Source organism: Apostichopus japonicus, chromosome 14 (assembly GCF_037975245.1).
Source record: "Apostichopus japonicus isolate 1M-3 chromosome 14, ASM3797524v1, whole genome shotgun sequence".
NCBI lineage: Eukaryota > Metazoa > Echinodermata > Holothuroidea > Aspidochirotida > Stichopodidae > Apostichopus > Apostichopus japonicus.
This window is the reverse complement of record NC_092574.1, coordinates 6,932,881-6,956,684: the sequence shown is the minus strand read 5'-3', so window position 1 is coordinate 6,956,684 and position 23,804 is coordinate 6,932,881. Positions and strand designations below refer to the sequence as shown.

At 35.8% G+C, this 23,804-nt stretch overlaps 1 protein-coding gene across 10 annotated transcripts in view; it reads right to left on the bottom strand.

Annotated features, from left to right (window-relative positions):
* Nucleotides 1-23,804, bottom strand: part of LOC139980225 (C-Jun-amino-terminal kinase-interacting protein 4-like) — a 51,436-nt gene that overhangs the window by 18,334 nt on the left and 9,298 nt on the right. For 4 of the 10 annotated variants that reach the window (XM_071991734.1, XM_071991738.1, XM_071991736.1 and 1 more), the window contains exons 5-20: nt 22,757-22,836; nt 16,829-17,097; nt 16,237-16,360; nt 15,325-15,401; nt 14,281-14,301; nt 11,926-11,973; nt 7,737-7,794; nt 7,287-7,439; nt 6,808-6,981; nt 5,749-5,808; nt 5,130-5,300; nt 4,591-4,816; nt 4,034-4,195; nt 3,159-3,336; nt 2,471-2,638; nt 1,068-1,118 (exon numbers count right to left, since the gene is read on the bottom strand). In XM_071991734.1, coding sequence (XP_071847835.1) covers nt 1,068-1,118; nt 2,471-2,638; nt 3,159-3,336; nt 4,034-4,195; nt 4,591-4,816; nt 5,130-5,300; nt 5,749-5,808; nt 6,808-6,981; nt 7,287-7,439; nt 7,737-7,794; nt 11,926-11,973; nt 14,281-14,301; nt 15,325-15,401; nt 16,237-16,360; nt 16,829-17,097; nt 22,757-22,836 — 2,020 coding nt within the window. Of the gene's footprint in view, nt 1-1,067; nt 1,119-2,470; nt 2,639-3,158; nt 3,337-4,033; nt 4,196-4,590; nt 4,817-5,129; nt 5,301-5,748; nt 5,809-6,807; nt 6,982-7,286; nt 7,440-7,736; nt 7,795-10,724; nt 10,749-11,925; nt 11,974-14,280; nt 14,302-15,324; nt 15,402-16,236; nt 16,361-16,828; nt 17,098-22,756; nt 22,837-23,804 lie in introns of all 10 variants that reach the window. The other 6 variants (XM_071991739.1, XM_071991735.1, XM_071991742.1 and 3 more) reach the window with 6 other exon arrangements.

The following is a 23,804-nucleotide window of genomic DNA, read 5'->3' as shown; positions in this document are numbered from 1 at the left end:
ACTCTTTGATAGATTGACTAACTTCAGTTACTAACTTTCATAAATTAACTCTTTGGTAGATTGACTAACTTCATTAACTAACTTCAATCAATTAACTCTTTGGTATTTTGTCTAACTTCAGTAGCTAACTTCCATCAATTAACTCTTTGGTAGTTTGACTAACTTTTGGGTCAAAAAGGTTATCCAGTGAAAGATCTGTATCGTAAGGAATCAAACAAGTTAGAGAATTAAAAACATAAGGATTCTTCTAAGGAAATCAATCTGCCCTAGAAAACTCAAAATGGCGGTTTGCATACTTGCATAAATATAATTACCATAAAATATCACACACATGCAAATTTGATAACACCAGTTTCTTAACATTTTCATAAGTTTGACATTCTGTCTGTATCGAGGTTGTAACACAAAACAAGACCCTAAATTTCACTATGATTTTTTATGAATAAACCCCCCACCCCCCCACCTCCCAAAATTCCCTATTCCCCTGTTAACTTATTTTCAACTTTATACCTTTTAAAAGATTAGATAGTTGTCTGATGCCTCAGGCCAACTTACTTTTACACATTATCCTACACAGTCTCTCTAGTGGATAAGCAGTTTGCTAACAGATTTATTTTATTTTGCCTTCTGATCCAAACTATTCAGAATTTTCATCAACTCTTTGCAACCCCACCGTTCCCTCATCAATAACATCCCTCTTTCAAAGTGTTTCATGGCCTTTACCAAGTTTTTCATGATCATTTTAGAATCCTGAATTTTAAATGTGGATCTTTCAAATTTACCAGAATGTGGATGAATATAAGATTTAAGTTTTGTTTTTTTGTTTATTATTTTTAACACATGCATGCATGCCTGCAAGAAAAGAAGGCTAAAGATTAACTGGCATAACCAACATTGTCAAATGGTGAGAAAAAAAAGAAAAAAAGTGCGGCTCAGTTTATGCAGTCAAATGGCCAGCTGTGAAGGGAAGAAAAACAACAGGGCTGCCTTTGCCTGAGAGCAACACAAAAATTGGAAGAATAAAAAAAACCAATGGAGCTTGTTTAGATGTAATTGTAAAATTGTACCTTCGAAATACAACGTCCAATTCTTGCGCACTTTCTTAAAACTGAATAAATCTATGGCAAGATAAAAGTTATCGTTTCAGCATTTTTCAAAACATTGCGGATAAATGGCGTCCGTCATAAATCAAAAAGATAAAAATCCATGATTTACTCTATCATTTCATTGTGTAAGTACATTTTTTTTAGCTTCATTGTCTGTTTTTGTACCCTTTTTTTATTGCATGTTTACGAAGAATGGCAATGATGTATACACACACCTGTATTTCACGTAGTTTCATTATTACTAAAAAATGGAATTGCATATGCAATTATGTCCCCTGTATTTTATGTAGTTTCATAATGACTAAAAAAAGCATTATATATGCAATAATGTCCCCTGTATTTCATGTAGTTTCATAATCACTAAAAATAGCATTACATATGCAATTATGTCCCATGTATTTTATGTAGTTTCATTTTTTACTAAAAATAGCATTACATTTGCAATTATGTCCCCTGTATTTCATGTAGTTCCATAACTACTAAAATAACATTATGTATGCAATTATGTCCCCTGTATTTCATCTAGTTTCATTATTACTAGAAATAGCATTACGTATGCACTTTTCATTGGTTCACTGTATTTCATGTAGTTTCAATATGACTAAATCCCCTTGGGCCTCTCAAAGTTAATTCAATTTGCAATGATATTGTGAAAGAATTTTTCAGGATGTATACCATTCGATGCAGACACCATGCACTACAATCAAGAAACTGCATTCACAAAGTTTTCAGTAAAATGATTTTAGGTGAAAATAGTTTAAGCGACATGCAGTACAATTATTTACAGCAACGATCACAAGAGACAAGGCCTTATTATATTATTCAGCAGCACTGCTTAATTCCTGGAATTCCCAAATTTTACGTAAACTTTTTAGTTTAAATTTTTCAAAATAAAAAAATGCTAATTGATATATTCATAACCAGTCATTAACATTTTCTCTAGAAGCATTATTCAGTTCCATTTCGACCTTTCTGCCAAGTTAACAAAATGGATACCAGCACAAGGAATCTTTGATTCAAGAGTGAGAGACATCGAAGAATAGCATAGGGGATAATATATGGGATAATATAGGGATAACTTACACATAGGGGATGACATAGGTGATAACTGAGTGAGAGGATGGGTAAGCAGATATCCATTTTGACTGTAATCACTTCAAGATGCAGGGACTCACATTAATGTTAATAGAACATACTAACTTTCACATTGAAGCATCGTCAGGAATTCTTGAGGCGATATGGTCAAAACATACCAATAATAACTTCCTCCCCCCCCCTCTCCTTCCCCTCTGAACTCCATCCACACCCTCCACACCCTAAGATTTTGCCCCTATATCCACACAGATTATTTGTTCTGGTCTCACCTCTATCTGATGTAGGAGTGGAGCTACCCGGTGTCGCTGGTATGCTCGCCGACACCAATGTCACATTACCGAAGGAGCTGTCATTGCTGGATACTGAAGTGGTGTCGTCAGCCGATTCAGCAGTTGCTGTGATGTTCTCTGTGGAAGGGTAGTCACTCTCCATGGCGCCTGAATCACCGCATGAAAAAGAAAGAAACAGAGAAATATCACCGACACTGAAAAAAATTAAACAGAAATCTTCTAACACAACATATCCTACATGACCTCAGGAAAACTGCAAGTAATATGGCAAAGCTATACACAAAATGGAACAGATTTTCACTTGCAGAGTTTTCTCTTTCAATAAGCCCTGAAACGTCCTTTCCCAACTTGGTCTTTCCTGTACTTTACAAATCCCTGCTTGAATAATATCCTCTTCCGCAGCTTTGTACAATTTTTCAAACGTTCTCGGGGAAACTTCTTTCATTCTCTTTGTTTTTGCTTATATTAATAAATTTAACATTTTTTTTTTTTGGCATCCAACTTACCAGGTACACTGGCATTACATTTGCTTTGTTTTTGCTTTTATTAATAAATTTAAAGTTTTTTTGCATCCAACTTACCAGGTACACTGGCATTACATTCTCTTCGTTTTTGCTTTCATTAATCAATTTAAAGTGTTTTTTGTTTGTTTTTGCATTCAACTTACCCGGTACACTGGCAATACTGATGATGTTTGCATTACTGACTGAGAATGTGCTGAGGATATTCTGCGGTAGGTTGGCATCCACTACGGTTACTTTACTGCTGTTCTGGTTACTGGTCAGTATCCACACGTAGGATGACAGATGGTTCCTCCGAGACTTCTCGTTCTGAAGTTGTTGTTGCTGTGTTTGTAAAGATTGTAAAAGAGATTACAGTGATATTAACTCTAACAGGTTGAAAATTGAAGGAAAAAAAAATTTGTTGTATTGTGCGTTAAATCATATTAACCACCAAATCAGAATAGTTTTCAAATTATTTTAGAATCATTACAGAGAAAACTTGGCTAGTTAAAGCTAATCAACTACATTCTTATGAGATTTCCATCATGCAATATCCATTTAAAATTAACATTTACCAATTCAACAGAAAAACCTGCTTATTAAAGGCATTGAAGACTCGCCCCAAACCGTGTGCGGCCATCTAAAAAAGTTTACTTTCCGTTGCTTGCAAGTGGCCATTTGTTTGTGTCGCTACAAAATGCAGACAGTACAGTAATGAAACGTGATACCTTGTTATCTTTAGCTGGACCTGAGATGTCCATCGCTGTATTGTTTGTACACTGTGCTGTGGTATTGACCGCAGCTGTATGTACTGACTGTACACTTGTGTCTAATTACCGATGGTAGCAAGCTGTGTGTGAGTATTTTCTGGGATGGATGGTGGTGTCTAACACTTCTGTTACACCTCATTCAAAACTAGGTCAGATTACCGGCATTAGACATTTCTTTTTGCGCGAGTCTTCACACCCTTTAAAACCCTATCCTAATGATATGGGGGAATACAATGTATACAATGTAAGGAAGCTTGTAATGGACTCACAGTGATGTCATCGTCCAGTTTCTCCAGCTCGCTGTTATCCTTCATACCTTCGGCACCCTCGGAATCCTCCATACTGCTAGAGTAGAACACGCTGGCCCCCACGATAGAACCCCCATCCCTGGTCCGTCCTCCGTTCAGGTTGACACCAGCCGCACACCAGATCTGAATATCACAAAATGGTCAAAATCTTAAAGTAATAAAAAAATTAAAATAAGTGACGGGATTCATACTGTTTTGTTGCACAAGGAACGGGCGATAGAATTTAAATTGAAAAGCGTAGTAAGTTTCTATTGCACCGAAAATAGGAAAGTTTAAAATATTCATGCACATGGGTTTCCTAGAAATGTCCAGACTTTTATTTGTCCAAATTATTGTTGTTAATTTCCATCTATTGTTTTAACTGTTTCTTTGATCACAAGGCCTGATCAACATCACTGAATGGTTTCACGGGGACAGAGCACGAATTCATCCAATTGAGATTTATATACTTGATTTCTACAAGGTTTCTAGGTTTCTGAATGATGAATTTAATTTAAATCATTATCTTATTGGCAAACCTTGGTCCCAGCTTCCTTCTCGAATAGCGGTCTGCAGTAGATAGGTACAGGCACGCCCATCAGCGGCGTCTTAGACGCCTCCGACTGCTGATTGGTGTTCTTGGAAGGGGAGGGGTTCTTGGCAGGTAGGCTCCACCCATAGGCTTGGACACGCCCATCGTCCTTCCTGACATGGGCCTTGACCTTACTGTACTGGTCTTGCCTGATTCTAGCTCTCTGTCCAGGACTGAAGTGGTAAACAAAGAATAACAATGAAACATAAAAAAACATGAAGAAAAAAACAATCAAACCATTTAAATAAGTTTCCAATGTACCCATCTTAACTTGGAAGAGGCTTAGATTGAAGGGGCTAAAGTTGTCCATTACAGAGTGCATAGAGGATCATACTCAAAAGCATGATGGTTTAAGCACCTTATTATCCCATTTCATGAAAAAAAGTACAATAAAATCAAACACTGTAACCGACAACTTTTGCCAATTGGTCCATGAAATTCTTGGAAGCTTGCAGTAATTATTAACTTCCTCTGTAATCTACTTACCCATCATCGAGGAAGTCAAACACTTTGGTGTTCTTCTCCAGAGATGCCACCGTGGCAGTTCGTTGTTTCCCGTGGGGCTTCACATTTCCTCCTGGGGCATTGAATCGAACATTTCCCTGCGGCACTGGCCGTCTGGCTGGCGCGGTGTTGGAACTGAACAAGCTGCTAAACCTGCAATTAGAAACAGTGGATTAAGAATACGAGAGAGATTTCCATGAAATTGCACAAATGACTAAAATGCTTGACATACCTAAAGAGTCAATGAGGAGCAAACTAAACCGATACAATATACTTCAAGAAAACACCAAAAAGGTACAAAATACATTATATAAGGAAAAAAAGACAAAAGAATAAGAGAATACAATAGAAAATACCTACTGTAAGATAAATCACAAGAGAACAGTAAACTGAAATGTAGAACCCCATGGAAATAAATCTCATGCAAAAGGATGGTCAAAAGCCACAAGTCATTGCAACAATAATGTATTATTGTTATCATTGTAACAATAAGGTATTGTAATCTTTAAAACTTTCCAGTTGCCACTGTGAGGTAATACTGTAAACATTTTAAATAGGGAGTCCACTAACTTCACTTAGCAAACTCTATTATTTTACTTACAGTTTCCATATAGATGACCGACTCTTCTTTCCTTCAAAGGATGGATGTTCTCGGGAAGCTCTGGAAGAAAATTGAATCTTATTTATACAATAGTGTATTACACAATAGTGTATTGTACAATAGTATATTGTACAATAGTATATTGTACAATAGTGTACTATACATATTGTATTACACAATAGTGTATTGTACAATAGCGTATTATACAACAGTGTTTTATACAATAGTGTATTATACAAGTGGTTTATATAATAGCGTATTATACAATGGTGTATAATGCAAGTGTTTTATATAATAGCGTATTATAAAATAGTGTATTATACAAGTTTTTTATATCATAGCGTGTTATACAATATTATACAACACCTAATTATATTCCGGCCATTTGATTGGTCAATTGCTCGTCGATTGCATGCAAAATCCGCTCTATCGCACGCTATGATGATAGAACCATGCATTATACTTTTTTGATAGCACTTTTTTCAATGGTAAGAGAGCAGAGAAACCTGTCTTTTCAAAACAATCTGTTGCATGAGTGCATTTCACATCCAATTATATCCAAATTTGAAGGTGTTGTATAAAACAAATAATGAATGGTTTCCATTCGTGCAATAGTGCAAATATTTCATTCGTTGAAAGATGTAATTGGTTCCATTCAACTCGGCTGCGCCTCGTTGAATGGAACATTCCATCTTTCAACTCATGAAATATTTGCACTATTGCACTCTTCATTATTTGTATAATAGTGTATTATACAATAGCGTATTATACAACAGTGTTTTATACAATAGTGTTTTACACAATAGTGTTTTGTATGATACACTATTGTACAATAGAGTATTATACAGTTTTTCTCTTGTCTGCAGCAGAATGATCATCATTCATTAAGCTCATAAGTTGTTTTTAGTCACAAAATGATTAATAAATCACGTATGACTCATCACCCATGATGTGTCGCCAACCATGATGAACCATCACACATAATGAGACAACAGTTATGACTAATCTAACATGATGAATCGTCAAACCAATGATGAGTGGTCACACACGAGTCCTTACCTGATCATTTCAGTCCACCTGACAGCTTCCTGGAGTTCCATCAGGCGTTCCTTATACTGGTTCCTCTCCATCAGAACACGAGCCATCTCCACCCGTGTGAAGCGTTTTCGCTGAGCCATTGGTACGCCATCATCCTCCTCGACCTCCCGCAACTTCTCTGACTCTTCTCTTGTTCTGAAAAGTGACAGAGGAGACCAAAAAAGGGTTTGAAAAGTTCTCACCTGTGGTCTGTGGATGCCAATTTTATTCTGCTGAAACATTACATCGAGATGAATGACAGATGATATTTTTTTACTTGATAAATAATTGATATATTAAATGAGCCACCTGCCGACCCCCCCCCACACACACCTCCCCACCACAGGATTTGGCTAAACATAGCCAGCCGGATGTACGGATACATAGAAACTGCATAGAAAACTCAATAAATATTGAGGAAGATTTTAAAGCTGTTTTTGGGTAACATCAACATTTCATACTTTTTAACTTCAGACTCCAGTTCAGCTATCCTTTGATTCTGTTTGTTCTTCGAGGTCTGAATGGAGTAGAGCTCTTGCTTGGTTAGTTCCGCCTCCGCAGTCAGTTGATCAACTTTTGCTATCAGATCGTCCTTCACAACGCTCAGAGCATTTCTGGAAATTAAAGAAAAAATTTCACAGAAAATTTAAAAAGATGGGGCAAGAGTTTAGTTCAACACTCTCTCTGCTCAGACTGTTTGTTGATGAAGGGCACCAACATATACATTTACAGGTAAACAACTAAACATTTTGCTTATCTCCATATTAAAACATTTCCCCCCACCACCCCCTCCCCCTATCTAGAAATGGTGTTATCCAAGCCATGGTGTCATCAAACCCCTTTATTTAAGAAGAAAAAAAGCTTTTGGGATTTATACTGTTGGCCTTAATAAGCTGGAAGAGAATACTAACTTGGTGGCTCTGAGTTCGGAATTCTCCATAAGAATGTTTTCCACTTCCTTGCCCATTCCTGTAAAGAAAACAACATCAAATTACATATTAAAAAGAAAATTATGCATAAAATAAACATGAAATAGAATGCTGTATAAGTACTGAAATGTCTCTCCTGAAGTTTCACTATTACATTAGTTTGCTGCATTTATACATAATCACTGTCATAGAGAAAATGAAATATGGGTTTTGATACTGGCAAATATTCTGTATCTTGAGGCATAAGTCATGAATCTGAATGATCCCTAAAAATGGTGATTTAAATATTAAACATAGCTTAGAGTGAACCTTACCTCCATCACACACAAACATAGACAGGCAAAGTTAATGCATATAAAAGAAGAAGACACTTTATACTTCATAAAATGATTCATCTTTACATATCTCGAACTTTGAACATTGGGGTTAGGACTTTAGACAAAGGAGATTCCTTTTCAGATTATGGCAATCGTTAATGAATTTACTTTGGTGTTTACAGAGCTTGTGATATATATGCTTTTACTAACCAGTTAAATATCGCTACAAATATCCCTAATACAATGACTCCATTGCCAGTACTGTTTAAAAGCTGTTTCAGCAAAAGATTACATTGCAGAATTACTTTGAGAAATGCAGTTCAGATGCATAGCTAATATTAATCAAAGCATGCTCCCCAAAAAAAGACCTTTCAATGTCGCAAACTGCTATAATTTTTTTTTCAATTAAAGTAACGATGTTTACATTTTCCTTTTATTGAAATTAGGCAACAACATTATAAATCTGACCTGTGATATTTTATGACATTTATTTTAGTAATTTCCAACTCACTAAATGCCTTAAAATCTAAAACAACTCAATTTCCATTCAGTCCTACAGCAATATTAATCAAGCAGATTGAATTGTTTTGCATCAGTACTGTCTGCAATAAGAGGACAAAACATGCAAATGGTTTTAAATTATTGTGAATCATAAATTAAATGATTGAATTTTTTTAATTTAAAATATCAGGATGATTTCACAAACATTCAAACAAATATGAAACAAAACAGAGAACAGGAAAAGAAAAATCTGTCTTGACGAAAACTTAAAATGGACTGTTTTAGAAATAGGAAAAAGATCGTAGTGGTAAGAAGATGACAAATAAAAAGGGTAGAATATGGGATTAAGACTTTGAGGGATTAAGGGATTGAGGGTGGTCAAGAGATTGCAGAGATGAAAGTCGGCAAAACGAGAGAGAAAGTTTCTCGCACAAGGTGACAGTAATCTGTAGAATTGAGCACAGCACTGAGACCACAAGTATAGATTAAACACACAAAAACACACATAAATATGATCTTACAAATCATATTTATGTGTTGTTTAATAAAAAGGTTTGTATGCAATGACTTCACTATACGACCTATGTATGCTACCTCCAATAGAAAATTACAAATGCTCCTTTTCTCTTGTCTTCCAAGCTTGTTTTTTTTTTTTTCAGGTTTATTTTGCAATATGGAGAAGTCTTATAGTTGCTTCAATATGCATGACACTAGTTTTGTTTAATACCATCTACTATGCATAACAATACGATAATGATATTCATGCATTGGCAATGTCTTTTTTACAACAGATATGTGGAAATTAAAACCATACATAGATATTTTAACCTTTTAACTTCCCCAAAAGAAAGAATTGTTACATATATTTTTTGGGTTAAATTTGTTAATAGGTTTGTAGGCAAACATGATACTGATATTTAATTCATGAGTATAAAAGAATGAATTAGTAATGGCAATGCGTAATCAGGACTTCCGACTATGTAAATATAAATTTAAGAGACGAACGAATTATAACTAAAAAGTACTGTATATCACTAAAGTCTACTTTCATTATGTTAAAATACTATAATTCTAACCTTTAAATCCATATTTAGCATAAAGTTGTATGAATCTTTCTCTTCTATTAACAAATATCTACACAGTTTTTTTTCCTATCAGGGAGAAATTTCCTCAGAAAACTTTGAACATTTCGTCATGACAACTTCCTTATTTTTAACCTAAATGATATCAAACAAAAAATACTACATATGTATTACATTTCAAGGACAAATCAAGCACTGAAATACATTAAGAAAAACATACACATTTTGACATTCACTAAATTTCTTCGTCTTTTCACACTGGTAGTTAACAAAGTCATAGCCATTTATAGCATTTTCACGGATATGCTAGACAGTCAAATAATGGTCAACCATGCTGTAGCGTCAACATGTTATTATTCTGCTACCATTCAAGCTTTCTCCTTCAATGAGACTTCTTTTTTTTTTGGCCTGTCTAATTTATTACACTCAATTCAGTTCATTTCCTTTCCGAGTTAGAAATAAATCAACAACAAAAATGAGAATGACATTTGTTAACAACACTTGTCCTAAACATCAAGAATAAAAAAGTTTTTTTTTGCCAGCACAAATTATTTTGACTTTGCTCAGTTCATACTGCCACACTTAGAACTTTACGGTCAGGCTCCCCTGGTGTTTAAAACCGGACACAAATATGCTGTTCCTATCTTGGGGTTTAAAAACTAGAAATTAACCCTTCATGCAAATAACCCCCCAAAATGATATTAAGGACCTGGCATGATAGAAACTTGCAGGAAAAGTTTTTCTTTTCTCTAAATAATCATAATTCTGCGATATTTTGGCTTATAATCAACATGAATACCTAATTTGATATGAAACAAAGATATTTAGGAATATTTTGCTGTAGAAATGCGACTGACAGTAAACGTCCTATTGACGTATTTCAATGAAAGGCGACATGTAACATCAAGGGAGGGCTATGGTATAACATGCAAGACATTTGATTATGTGTTCCTCTGTGGTTCTATACACTTTACATACAATGGTCAAACACACAAATGATTGACCCGCAACATGCAACAAATACTATCCATACTGAACGATTCTATATTGAGACGACAATCACACCTTACCATAGAAATTATCTGGTGTCATATCTTGAGTTTTTGGGGAGAAAGAAAAAATACATGCTGCAAGATTTGCTCGGTTTTCTTTAAAAACCATGGAATAATTTCTTTGGTATTGATATTGACAGCATCCGTCACCACCCAACACACAGAGAAAGTCTCAACACAGAACCAGCAGGATATAACCACCCAACACAGAGAAAGTCTCAACACAGACCCAGCAGGATTTATATAACCACCCAGCACAGAGAAAGTCTCAACACAGACCCAGCAGGATTTATATAACCACCCAGCACAGAGAAAGTCTCAACACAGACCCAGCAGGATTTATATAACCACCCGAAACAGAGAAAGTCTCAACATAGACCCAGCAGAATTTATGTAACCACCCAACACAGAGAAAGTCTCAACATAGACCCAGCAGGATTTATATAACCACCCAACACACAGAGAAAGTCTAAACACAGACCCAGCAGGATTTATATAACCACCCAACACAGAGAGTCTCAACACAGACCCAGCAGGATTTATATAACCACCCAACACAGAGAGTCTCAACACAGACCCAGCAGGATTTAAATAACCACCCAATGCAGAGAAAGTCTCAACACAGACCCAGCAGGATTTACATAACCACCTAACACAGAGAAAGTCTCAACACAGACCCAGCAGGATTTATAAGCTAACATCAGCAAGAAAACCTTTTGACAATCTTTGCTGAATGTTTCCATACCCATCCACCAAAAGGAATGTACACCTTCAATACAGCAAACATTTCCAGAGAAAATAGTTTACCGCTTAACAGGGATAAAAATAAACCGATAACTCAACCATTGGAGGACATAAGATATGACCTGTAGCTCTTCTCAGAGCTTCTTGTCAGAGTTTCTTTCTCAAGTTTCTTTCTCAAGGTTCTTCTCAGAAGATATCAAACATGAACAGATGTTTCCATGGTATTAAAACATTTTCAATCGATGAAAGTTAATGATCAGATTTCGAGAAAAGTCAAACCAATAATTATGTGCCCCAAAGAAAGAAAAAACAAACACATTTGTGAGAAAAGAAAGGTCTGCATTTTAAATTTTGAAAAGTGAGCATAAGTTATAAAAATTTGACATTAAAAAATGTAAGTAAAAAGGGTTAAAAAATATGTTAAAACATATAAGACACAGAATGGTTCTAAAAAATCATGCAGAGGTTACATTACCAGTTAAAGGGGTAGATAGACCCTCAAAGGTACTATCGCTGTCATCATCTGAATAGGACGAGGGGGGTGAGCAAGTTTGGGAAACAAACGTCATCGAATATATTAACAGATAAACAGGCAACTTGCAGGAATATTACAGATTAGGAATATATTAAATAAACAAAAACACTAAGACAGGAAGAAAGTATTCAACTTATGTGGATCACTTGAGAGGAGAGGAGAGAGGGGGGGGGGGGTAGCTTTTCCAGGGTTAAGTAAAAATTGCACAAAGTAATTGGATAAAAGTATTGCATGAACTGATGTGTTTGTGCAATTTTCAAATAGAAAATTTGAAGTTTGGAAGTAGACAAAAATGTGCATAATGTTACACTTAACTCTCCCTCCCTTCAAATCTTCTCTAATCTTCACCTTCAACTCCACTGGGACTGCACCCCAACCCTTCACCTCTGTTTCTGCCCGACATACTGTTATAAAATCATGTTACTAGCCCTGAAGTAAAACCACAGTAAGATGTGCAAACCTGGAGTGTACTTCGTAACATTTTAGGGATTTGACCAAGTAGAAATTTTTAAAGCAAAAAAAAAGAAATAGCTTTTGATTTGACATTGAAAAATTCACAAATGTGAAGATTTTCATACATTTTGGTAGATGCAATTTTTGTGCAAGTATTGAAAGGTAGCGACGAATTTGATATGTAAATTTATGTTAAAGATGGAGGGCCATTGATCCTTTATGGCCCCTGGGCCAAACGGTGTCACTACAGTTAATATCTGTAACATTTCTTTAAAAAGTACAACCACACTGGAGAGTTGAAAGGGTAGGTAAGTACATGCATTAGATAGACGTACTAGCGTTAAGAACATTCATTCAATCGATTGCAGAGCACAAGAAACAATGGAGAACTATTTTCTTTGAAAAGACAATCACTCTTTGTCTCAAACAGGAGTCATCGAATCACAACAAAGCTTCTTCAATTATTTCGACAAACAGAGAAGATTTTGCAAGAAAAAATTTTCTTGTTGAAAATTTTGGGATTTTCATTTGAGGTTGTCCAACCAGAGAAGATTGTTTCTCAAAAGATTTAAACGTATGTAGGATGATACCACTGAAATCTGACAACTTGGGCACATCACAAGAAATTAAATTTTGGTTTTCTGACAAGAATGAATCTTTTATCCAAAACCCAAAGCAGAACCAAAATGCAGCTCTAACCAAGGGAATTGACTAAAGTTTGATTCCTTAAATCAGGTATGAGAATGTGTGAGTTTAAATACACACAACTCGAGCACTAAACATCGTACAGACATTTCATTCTTTTACTATGGATATAAAAAAATATTTATTTCACTTTTTTTTTATCTAAGAAGTGTACACCTTGCATGCAAATTTTTTCAAATGCTTCTACACGAAAAACTTTATATTTTTTGGGGGACATTTAGCTATCACAAGAGGATTACATGAGGTAAACAGAACATCACAACATAACTTTGGATACCGATAATTTTAACAAATGATTCTCTGACAAGGACATAAACTTTCCTAAGATGTACAACTCATTGAGACTGGAATTAAATTTCAAGAAACCATGTAAGGAGATGCACATGCTTGGAGAGTCAAAAACAAGAAAAAAAATCTAGCGGCAAATCTGATTCACGATCCGTACAGAATAATTTACACTTATTGTTTATATCAAGATCCTCTCGTTAATGAGAACTAACTTTGCAGGACTCAGAAGGATAGTCGAGGTGAAAATGTTATTGTTTTATTTTACGACTGATGAAAGGAAATGAATTTTAAGCATCCCGGTGAAATTTCCATTCAATTCGTAGTTACAATTTTCGAGACAACGGCAGTTATAGCCTGCGGGTCTTGCAGCGTAAATGAACTTGAAGCAAACAGGCGTGATGTCATAAATTGCATCCTGACATATTTCGTGGTTTGTTTCTCTTCACAATTTATATCCAATTTTCGACCTCCAGATTTTGATTAATTTTAATATGAATTACACCAGACCCAATGGTATCTTGTTACCTTTCACATCTCCTAAGGCAAAGATGGAACCCTGTCCAATCAAAGATCAAAATAATAAAGATGAAAAATTAGAGCCAAACAAAACATTCTAATCTCAGTGTGTAACCATGACATCACACCTGTGTGCATCAAGCTCACCTATATGGTACAACTGTGATAAACACTAGTAGATTTTATCAATATCATCAAAAATAGGAGTTTTTATATAAATTTCACAGGGAAGATAAGAATATGTTCCTCTTTTCATCAGTCACAAATTTTCACCCCGGACCATCAGGTCAACGGTAACTACGAATGTGAAATACAACCTTAATTTGTACCCACCAGAAAACTCTGAAGGATCCACTGCGATGGCAGAGGGAGAAAATGAAATGATGACAAGAATAATAGATGTATGTAAATGGAAATTATATCATAAAAGGAATAATCTTATTGTATGACACAAGCCTGAAAATAATTTAAATATAGCAGTGGTTGTTTCCCTCCCAACGAGAGCGAAAACAAAAGTGGAAAAATCATTAAGGAAGTAGTTTTGAATGCTATTATATGACCAGAAAAGTAAACATTGGATGTGCTGGCATGTACATACCAAAGAGAAATGCGGGTGGCAATAGCTTAATTTGCCGTGATAATAACAAATCATGAGAGTGACAGAATAGGCAGCAAAATAAATGACTTTAAAATATGTATTTTTCTCCTACTTTTATCACATGCAGAGATTTAGCCAACATTTTCAGGATATTGAAAGTATGTAAACTAGCCTCTTGATATTCTGAACAATGATTTATCTTTAAGTGAATGGATATCACTAAGCTAAAAACTGTAGGAAACTGACAATCTTTAGAAGTGGGGTCAGCTTTGAAAAGCTTAGGCTTCAATTTCCAACATGGTTTATGTGTTAGGCTACCTAAGGTTGCAATTAAAATGACAAAAAATCAGCTATTTCACACTAAGAAGAACAGTCGATAAGTCCACTTGTAACCATTGGATTAGGTGTCAAAGTAACTACCAAACACATGCCATTATTCAACCACACCACCACAGCATGCTGTATTACAAATTGAAAACACTGGTCAAGGCAAGAGACTAATGATGAGTTATTGTGAATCAGACAATTGTTGAAGTACAAAAGAAATGTCCAAGGACTTAAATAAGTGTTCAAATATTCCGTAGCACTTTTGGAGGCCCTGCAGTTTGCCTCTTATAAAATACATTGGTTCCTGTGAACAAAAACTGCTCTGTATATCTTTGTATTTGTATAACAAGTTGCCTAATTTGCATCATTTATTGTTATGCGAAACCATTATGTCACCTCAATGTACACTGACTCAGTGAGATATTTGAGAGCATCAATCAAACCTTGCTTACCTGTAATATTAAAGCTATCATCCAGCTCCGCTGCATTTTCAGCACCGAGTTCATCAAAAATAGCTGGTTGCTGGAAACTGTTACAGAGAGTGCAAAAGATTATTAAAAGGTATAGTTTGTTATTGCCCTGCAAAGATGACAAAATGCGTTATCAAATATTCCCTGGCTAGATGATGTTACTGGGAAGCGCTCAAGAAGAGGAACAGGGTGAGTGGTGGGGGAGTTAATATCGCAAATGAAGATAAAACCGGGGAAAAATTTCACCTTTCGTACCTAACTGTTATCTTGAATTGACATAAAAAGGATTTGGAATCAAGTTTGAAAATGGTGAGGGTAGTATCAATGGCAAATTAACAAGGTTTGGGCTAATATATCAGCTTTATTGAGTCATTGGCTTGTTCTTTCTCATTAAATGGCAGTTTAGGGGAAAGGGAGAAAGGGGCATAAAGACATCGCCTAGTATGATTTTTAGCAATTTCCCATGGTGCTGTCACTTTCTTCCAAGTCATGAATTAATGTCAAGACACTCTTTGGGATTTAGTCAACTTTGAATTTGTGTCCAATAACCTCACACACCTCACACACCCCCAACCCCCCACCCCCCTCCAAAACAACACCCAGAAGAGGCTGACCCACTACCTGCTTAAAAAATTTGGCCACTATGACAAACTACTTGACCCATACAACATCTCCTTACAAAGAAGAATGTACAAAGCCTATGTTTTTGCTGCACACAAAATTCTTTTGACTAAGAAAGTCCTGCTACGCCAAGATAAACATGTATGCTCAAAGCCCTTGTATGTACAACTCACACACACAATCAAACATTTAACAATGGCATAAGTCGTAATGGTAACCAAGCTACCACTCCAAAAACCTCCAAGATCTGATAAATATAATCATGTTAGTAACCTTTGTAAATTTGGTAGATGCGATGGTCTTTCAGCTTTTCCACCATCTCCAAAGATCTCTGGTGATTCGTTAACGAATTCAGCCATTTGAGGACTAAGGTTGCGGTTATCGATAGGTGTCATCACTGTAAGGAAATGATAAGACACAAGAGAAAGAAAATGAAGCACACTTAATATGTCTCCCTTGATGACGGTACGGTATCTGCCATATTGACTTAACTTTCTAAGTAGGCTATCCAGGTTACCTGTCTCAGTAACTTGACCTGTCTCTGTACTGTATCCACCATACTATTTAACCTGTCTCTGTACAGTACCCAACTGACTACATCACCTGTCTTAGTTTCTATGGTAACCACCCTACCACAATACCTGTTTCAGTATCTACAGTATCTACCTGACTACATCGCCTGTCTTAGTTTCTATGGTAACCACAGTATCACAATACCTGTTAGTATCTACGGTATCCACCTGACCACATCACCTGTCTTAGTTTCTATGGTAACTAGTCTATCAAAATACCTGTTAGTATCTACAGTATCCACCTGACTGCATAACCTGTCTTAGTTTCTATGGTAACCGCCCTACCACAATACCTGTTTCAGTATCTACAGTGTCCACTGTAGCTTGTGTCTCTGTGTTGGTCTGGACTCCGGTTGACGTACCAATAGAATTATCGGGTGAAGTCGACGAACTGATCATCTCCTGCTGAAGGGTGGCATTGTTAGGACGTCGTCCACCACCGGGCAACTCCTTGACCGGTGTTGTGGGTGTGGACAAAGAATGATGATCATTAAGGTCCTGAGTAAGGGATTCTGGACCATCATCTATGAACTCGGACGACGTTTGCCGGAGAACGTTTAACCTGAGCAGAAAATAAATTCTTAAATTCAGTATTATGTCAGGATTCATTTATTGTTTTACTCTTTTATTACCTTTCAAAATCTGTTTTCAAAAACTGTGTTGCATACGTGCATGGTCAATGTTGTGTATATGTGTAGTGGTCTACGTTGTAAATGGTCAATGTTGTACAAAGATATGGTCAGCCATTGTACACAGTCCATGCTGCTTGATTCATGTTGTACATGGTCAATAGAGTGAACATTGTACATTGTCATGTCTTATAATATAATATGTTGTACATGGTCAGTAGTATATATCACCAATGTTCATAATTAAAGTTTGTAGATGGTCAATGTTGTATACATATGGACAATGTTGTCTGCATGGTTAATGCTGTACATGATCAATGTTGTATACATATATGATGATGTACACATGGTCAATGTTGTACACATATGGTCAATGTTGTACACATATAATGGATGACATACACATGGTCAATGTTGTATACATATGGTCAATGTTGTACAAATATGGTCAATGTACAAATATGGTCTATGTTGTACACATGATGGATGCTATACACGCACGGTCAATGTTGTATATATATGGTCAATGTTGTACACATATGGTCAAGGTCAATGTTGTATACATATGGTCAATGTTGTACAAATATGGTCAATGTATGAATTTGGTCAATGTTGTACACATGATGGGATGTACACACACAGTCAATGTTGTACACATATGGTCAATGTTGTATACATATGGTCAATGTTGTACGTACACACATGGTCAATGTTATACACATAAGGTCAATTTCATACACACATGGTCAAGGTTAATGTATGGTTAATGTAAACATATTGTCAATGTTGCATATATGCCTCTTGTAAAAGTCCTGTAAGAGTACTGAAAACTAAACTTACATAGAAATCATGTCTACAAATGTTGGATAAATCGAAAATGAACTGATAACTTGTATAACTTTTTTGATATATGTAGCAGCATACCATGTTTGAACTGAAGAATTACTCAAATATTGGTATCTCATTTATAAACCTTGCTATAAATTAGCTGTCCAAACAGCTGTTAGGTATTCTTGTTATTTAACCCAAGAATTAATCTCATGTCTAGAATATATCAAGTAATGCAAACCTCCATAAACTTTAGATCTTCAAAACAAGTTTAAGATGACAATAGATAAGTTAAATAACAAAATTTCTCTTTGCACTACTGACTTAACAGGAACCTTCCATATGTACCTGTATCTACCTTCATTCAAACATATTATGCTTTGACATACATAATTGTTAAAGAAGAGTGAGTAATATATAAAATATTACACTAGAAATCAAGAAATACATCATTTATTTTATCTCGCCTTGAAATTAAATAAAAGGGAATCAGAGTTGTGTTAGTATTAGTAATTGCAGCAGAAAAGTTAGATACCAATCACCAAATATTAAGCCTTTATGAGCAATTGCTTTTCATTAATGATTTTTTTTTTCCTCATCAAAAATCGACAAACTGATTTCTTGAACAACATGGACTGTTGTCGCAGGTAAGACCTATAGAGTAACTCTTTTTAAATTGTTCCTCACAATTGCCATGGATAACTTAACTTCGCTTCCCATATACTTTTGAATGTAACCATATGAAATACAGCCCAATAATCACCAATCATTTGAAGCAAGTTCATTTCACGTTTGATTTTACCACTAGCACCTAACGTTCCCTTACCATTCCCCCTCCCCCCCCCACATCCACTTTCTTTTGTCCTTTTTTGTTTCAAATGTATATCTGATTTTGGTTAATAGTAGACTACAGACATCACCAGTCTTGCCCTCAACCATATCTTAACATTGTAGCTGATCAAACATGGCCTGGGTCAGAGGAGGGGTGGGGAAGTGGGGGGGCTAATTATTACAACATCCTTGAAAATTGAAGCCAAATGGATAACTTACTATTAGAATCCCACATTTTTGCACAAAACCTTTAGACTAATGCCCAAGGACTCATTTGATCATGTGAGATATATTGAAATATATATTGTAATGTACTAACAATAAAAGAAACATATATATGCGCCTTTTGATTTTAACGTCCTCTTTCTCATGGTACAAGCTCCAATCCTTCCCTGAGTAAACTTTTCAAATTTATTCTGAATATTATTTCCATTTCTCCCATGCTGATATGATATGAACCAATGACTGTGTAATTGGATTATACATAATGATGATCACCATGAAATATCTGATGGTATGATGATGGCTTGTGATGGGGAGGGGAGTGGAGGGAAGGGGTGGGATGTGGAGGGGGGGTGTTAATACTAATACTACAAAGAGGGATGGTAACTTAGCCTGAATGAGAGCATGCAAGGTGGAATGCGAGTAGGAGCAGCGCAGCAGCAAGCAGCCAAAGAAGAATAAATCTGTAAAGAGGAGAAAGAGAGGAATTAAAATACTCATCAAATATTTACAAATTACATGATGAATATGTAAATAGGCCATAAATATGCATGACCTACTTAAGGCTTGGATTTTTTGTTTGTTGCTATACTCTACTTTTATAACCTGCTTCAAAGCACAGTCTCACACTGACAGTATGAGCAGCATGCATACCTGTTTCTATCAGACAAAGGTTAGGAACTGTTCATACTGACAGTATGAGCAGTATGCATATCCTGTTTCTATCAGATAAAGGTTAGGAACTATTCATACTGACAGTATGAGCAGTATGAATATCCTGTTTCTATCAGATAAAGGTTAGGAACTGTTCATACTGTCAGTATGAGCAGTATGAATATCCTGTTTCTATCAGATAAAGGTTAGGAACTGTTCATACTGTCAGTATGAGCAGCATGCATACCTGTTTCTATCAGATAGAAAGGTTAGGAACTATTCATACTGACAGTATGAGCAGTATGCATATCCTGTTTCTATCAGATAAAGGTTAGGAACTGTTCATACTGTCAGTATGAGCAGTATGCATATCCTGTTTCTATCAGATAGAAAGGTTAGGAACTGTTCATACTGACAGTATGAGCAGTATGCATATCCTGTTTCTATCAGATAAAGGTTAGGAACTGTTCATACTGTCAGTATGAGTGTTTTGAAGCATGAGGCTGGAGGATGGTATAGGTTGGTGTTAGCCGATGCTTTGGGCAGCTGGCTAACATAACTAAAAATTTACCAGCTTGATCTACAAACATGAAAATCAAGCTGAATAAAATACTGGAAAGCTATAAAGAGCAGCTATAGGTCAGAAGTCTCTCAAGTAGAAAATATATTGCCATTTAATGTACAATTCATATAATCTGGATGGATACAGTCACTATAAATAAATACACTTCAATATTTCACTGAAACATTAATTTTGGCATTAACACATGATACTCTTCAAAGTTACTTCACAGTAAACCAACTAAGTCCAGAAAGGAAAATAACTCTCTTTACAAGTCATGTGAAGGACTTCAAAAGAAAGAATTAAAACCACATCTTAACTTACTTTCACAACACCCTCATCTGCCCCCCCCCCCTCCAACCCTTCAACCTTACTCCAGGACCTTAAACATTCATTATGTAACATTGATGTTCAGTACATACTCCATTGCAGAACGTACTATCGACGCAGCTTCCCTTCAAATGGATCTGATGTTGCAAAATGTGTGTACCAGGGGATAATTTACCCTGGATTGATCGCAAAATTCTACTACTCAATACGAGGAAATTGCTATGCAAGTGCAAAGTGTCATCTATTGTAAACAGAAACTATAGCATTTGATATGAGACAAGAGTCCAGAACATCCAACACTGCAAAACGAAAGCAATTTGAACACTATATAATTCCCCTGTGTACACTGCAAAGACAAACAAACGGCTGTTTATGACGGCCTGTTGAGATTCATGTTTCATCAATGATAACAATCACAAGAACCCTTCTCATCAGAGAACACTTTATACTGTATTGCATCACAAAAATCCTGTTCATGTTCAAGTTAATTCAAACAAGATGAATGTATCACAGGTTTTGAATTTGTAAGAAGCACTTTATTTCATAATAAAAAAAAATTACAAAATAATAAAAAAATACTCTTCATTCCATGACTCATTCCCATCAAATTTCCCTCTTTTTTCACTGATTAAACTGGTCTAGTTGTCTCCATAGAAACCCATGATTCAAAATACCTTATCAATATAGTACCAATCATGAATGTAATCATATAGTTGTTAGCATAACGGAAAGAACATTTTGTGTTTCGTTTGTTTTTGTTGGGGGGGGGGGCAGTATATATACAGACTGCACCCACACCGTCTCACTCCACTGTATTCGACTAATCTTAAAACCATGAACACTCTCACGCCTACACATCCAGTATTAACCTTATATACGTACCAACTACAGTTAATAATAATCTACTCATATAGGTCAACATTTGGCACTCGCTGAGACTTTTCACTGCCATGACATATGATCTTGCTTCATTAGCCAAGAATGTAGCCAAGCAGCTGGTGTAGTTTTCAGTACAGTTTTTGTCAGACATTTTAAGTACTTAATTGGAATGTAAAGGTCAGCAGTATTGAACAAAATATGCTAGAGAGACCAAAAATGGTCACCAATGATGAAAGTATTTAGCCTTCTTGAAATGTCACCAATAACTTCTCCCCACCCAACTCCCAACCGCCCCCCCCCCAACCACCCTGGGTTGCCCAACTCTTATCATTACAACTATAAGATACAAAGCAGTTTGTGATATTCAGTGCATGGCATTAATGGAGAACATCACAATGTAATTTATGTGATCAATTGTCAAGGGTCCTGAAAATACCTGTCTGTACCCTCTAGGTGACATGCCATTCTACCCATTAAATTTTAACCATAATTCCATAAAAAAAAAAATATTGTCATGTTAAATTGAAAACAATGATATTGTAGGCAACACTGTTGTATGTTACCAAAGTCAGGTTCTAGTGGAGAGACCGGGTTTAATATCTCTTCACCATAGACAGCCAAACGTAACATACACAGCCTGTGCACCATAAATAGCCCCTGCACCATGAATACTCCCTGCACCATAGAATGCCACTGCACCAAACAATCAAAACACATTCTTTAAACAATGCAATGATCAGTTTATAGAGCAATATGCACATGATAACAGATAACATAACAGATTTCTGAACAAGTCTGGCATTTCAAACAATGGCTAAGGTCAAACATATTTCCTACCTTCACAACAGGAAAGGTTATGATATATCTACTGAACTTTAAACTGCGCTTGACTCTTTCGTTCAACACGACAAAACCTGGGAACTAGATTTTCTGTTTGTACTGTTTCTTCTGGGCTAACTACCCGTGTGGCTGCCATGCAACTACACTACAGGGTGCAGTGCATGATAATGAAAGGGCTAATTAAGTTACTACTGTGCAGGACATGATTCTATATGCTATGCATGATTTCATAAATGATTGCAAGTCCATTTTTATAGAATAGTAGCATATCTAGGACCAATTTTAATGTTTGCATGTAGCCATTGAACATTGCACATACTACTATGTAATCAAGCAGGATTATACTATAAATGTCGTATGGGCTGATGGATACAAACCACGAACAATGGACTCAGCATTGATATTACAGAAACTTATTATGTAATGGACACATCCACTCTACTCACTTTAACCTTGGTGTTCCCTGAGTATCGTTGTGTCCCATCAACTTCAGCCGGTCGACATATTCCATGTACTTTTGAAGAACCTGATAAAAATGTAAACAATCATACAAATCGTACACGAAACTGATAATAAAAAATATTTTCAAAAATGAAACAAAATGAAACAAATTACAGGAGGGACTGTAAGTAGGTAATCTTGGAGAAGAGACATTATACACAAACATTTTATAGATTTGATTGCAGTCACTGATATATTTCTAGATAGTACAATATATCTCTTATTCAGAAATTGACATTAAGTACCTGAATGATATTAATATACCTTGGTCTCTGTGTTAACTCAACAGACATTATAAATGGCAAAACAGAAACAGCTGCCTACTGTGGCTGGGGAGTGTGGCAATGGCAATATCCTAGTGTCAGATGCAAAGGAATTATGGGAATCAAATGGATCTTATTTTCTAAATGCATCACAATTCTTTCATTTTTGTGGGGAGGGGGTGGGGAATGGCTGTGAAGGGGAGGGGAAGGGGTGGCTAGAGGAGGAGGAAGAAGACTTCATGCTCACCACATTTGCTTCTCTTATAATTTATTAACATCTTGAAACTCCATTACCTACTCAATAGTACTGCTGAAGTTATGGGGAATTTGGAAATCTCCTCTAGGCTTCAAGTGGACAATTCTAACTCCATACCAAGTTTGTAACATTGTGTATAAAAACTAAAAATAATTCCAGAATTTCTCATAAAAAATACTATATACATTCTAAGGGATGAGCATGATGAACAAAGCTTTTTGAATTTGAATGAAACCATCATTTCAGCAATTCTATTCACTTAAGGGAACCTTTCATTTCATTATATGAAGGCTTTCAATTGTTTATCTACTGTTCAACGTCCATTCAAGGCCACCGTACATTTAAATGAGCTCATAAATAAACATAAGGCAAGTCTATTATACTGGTAGGGAAACCACAACCATTTTGTGGTTTTTATATAAAACAACTGTTTGGTGGTGTATATTTCTACAAAACACTTGGTTAATTATATTT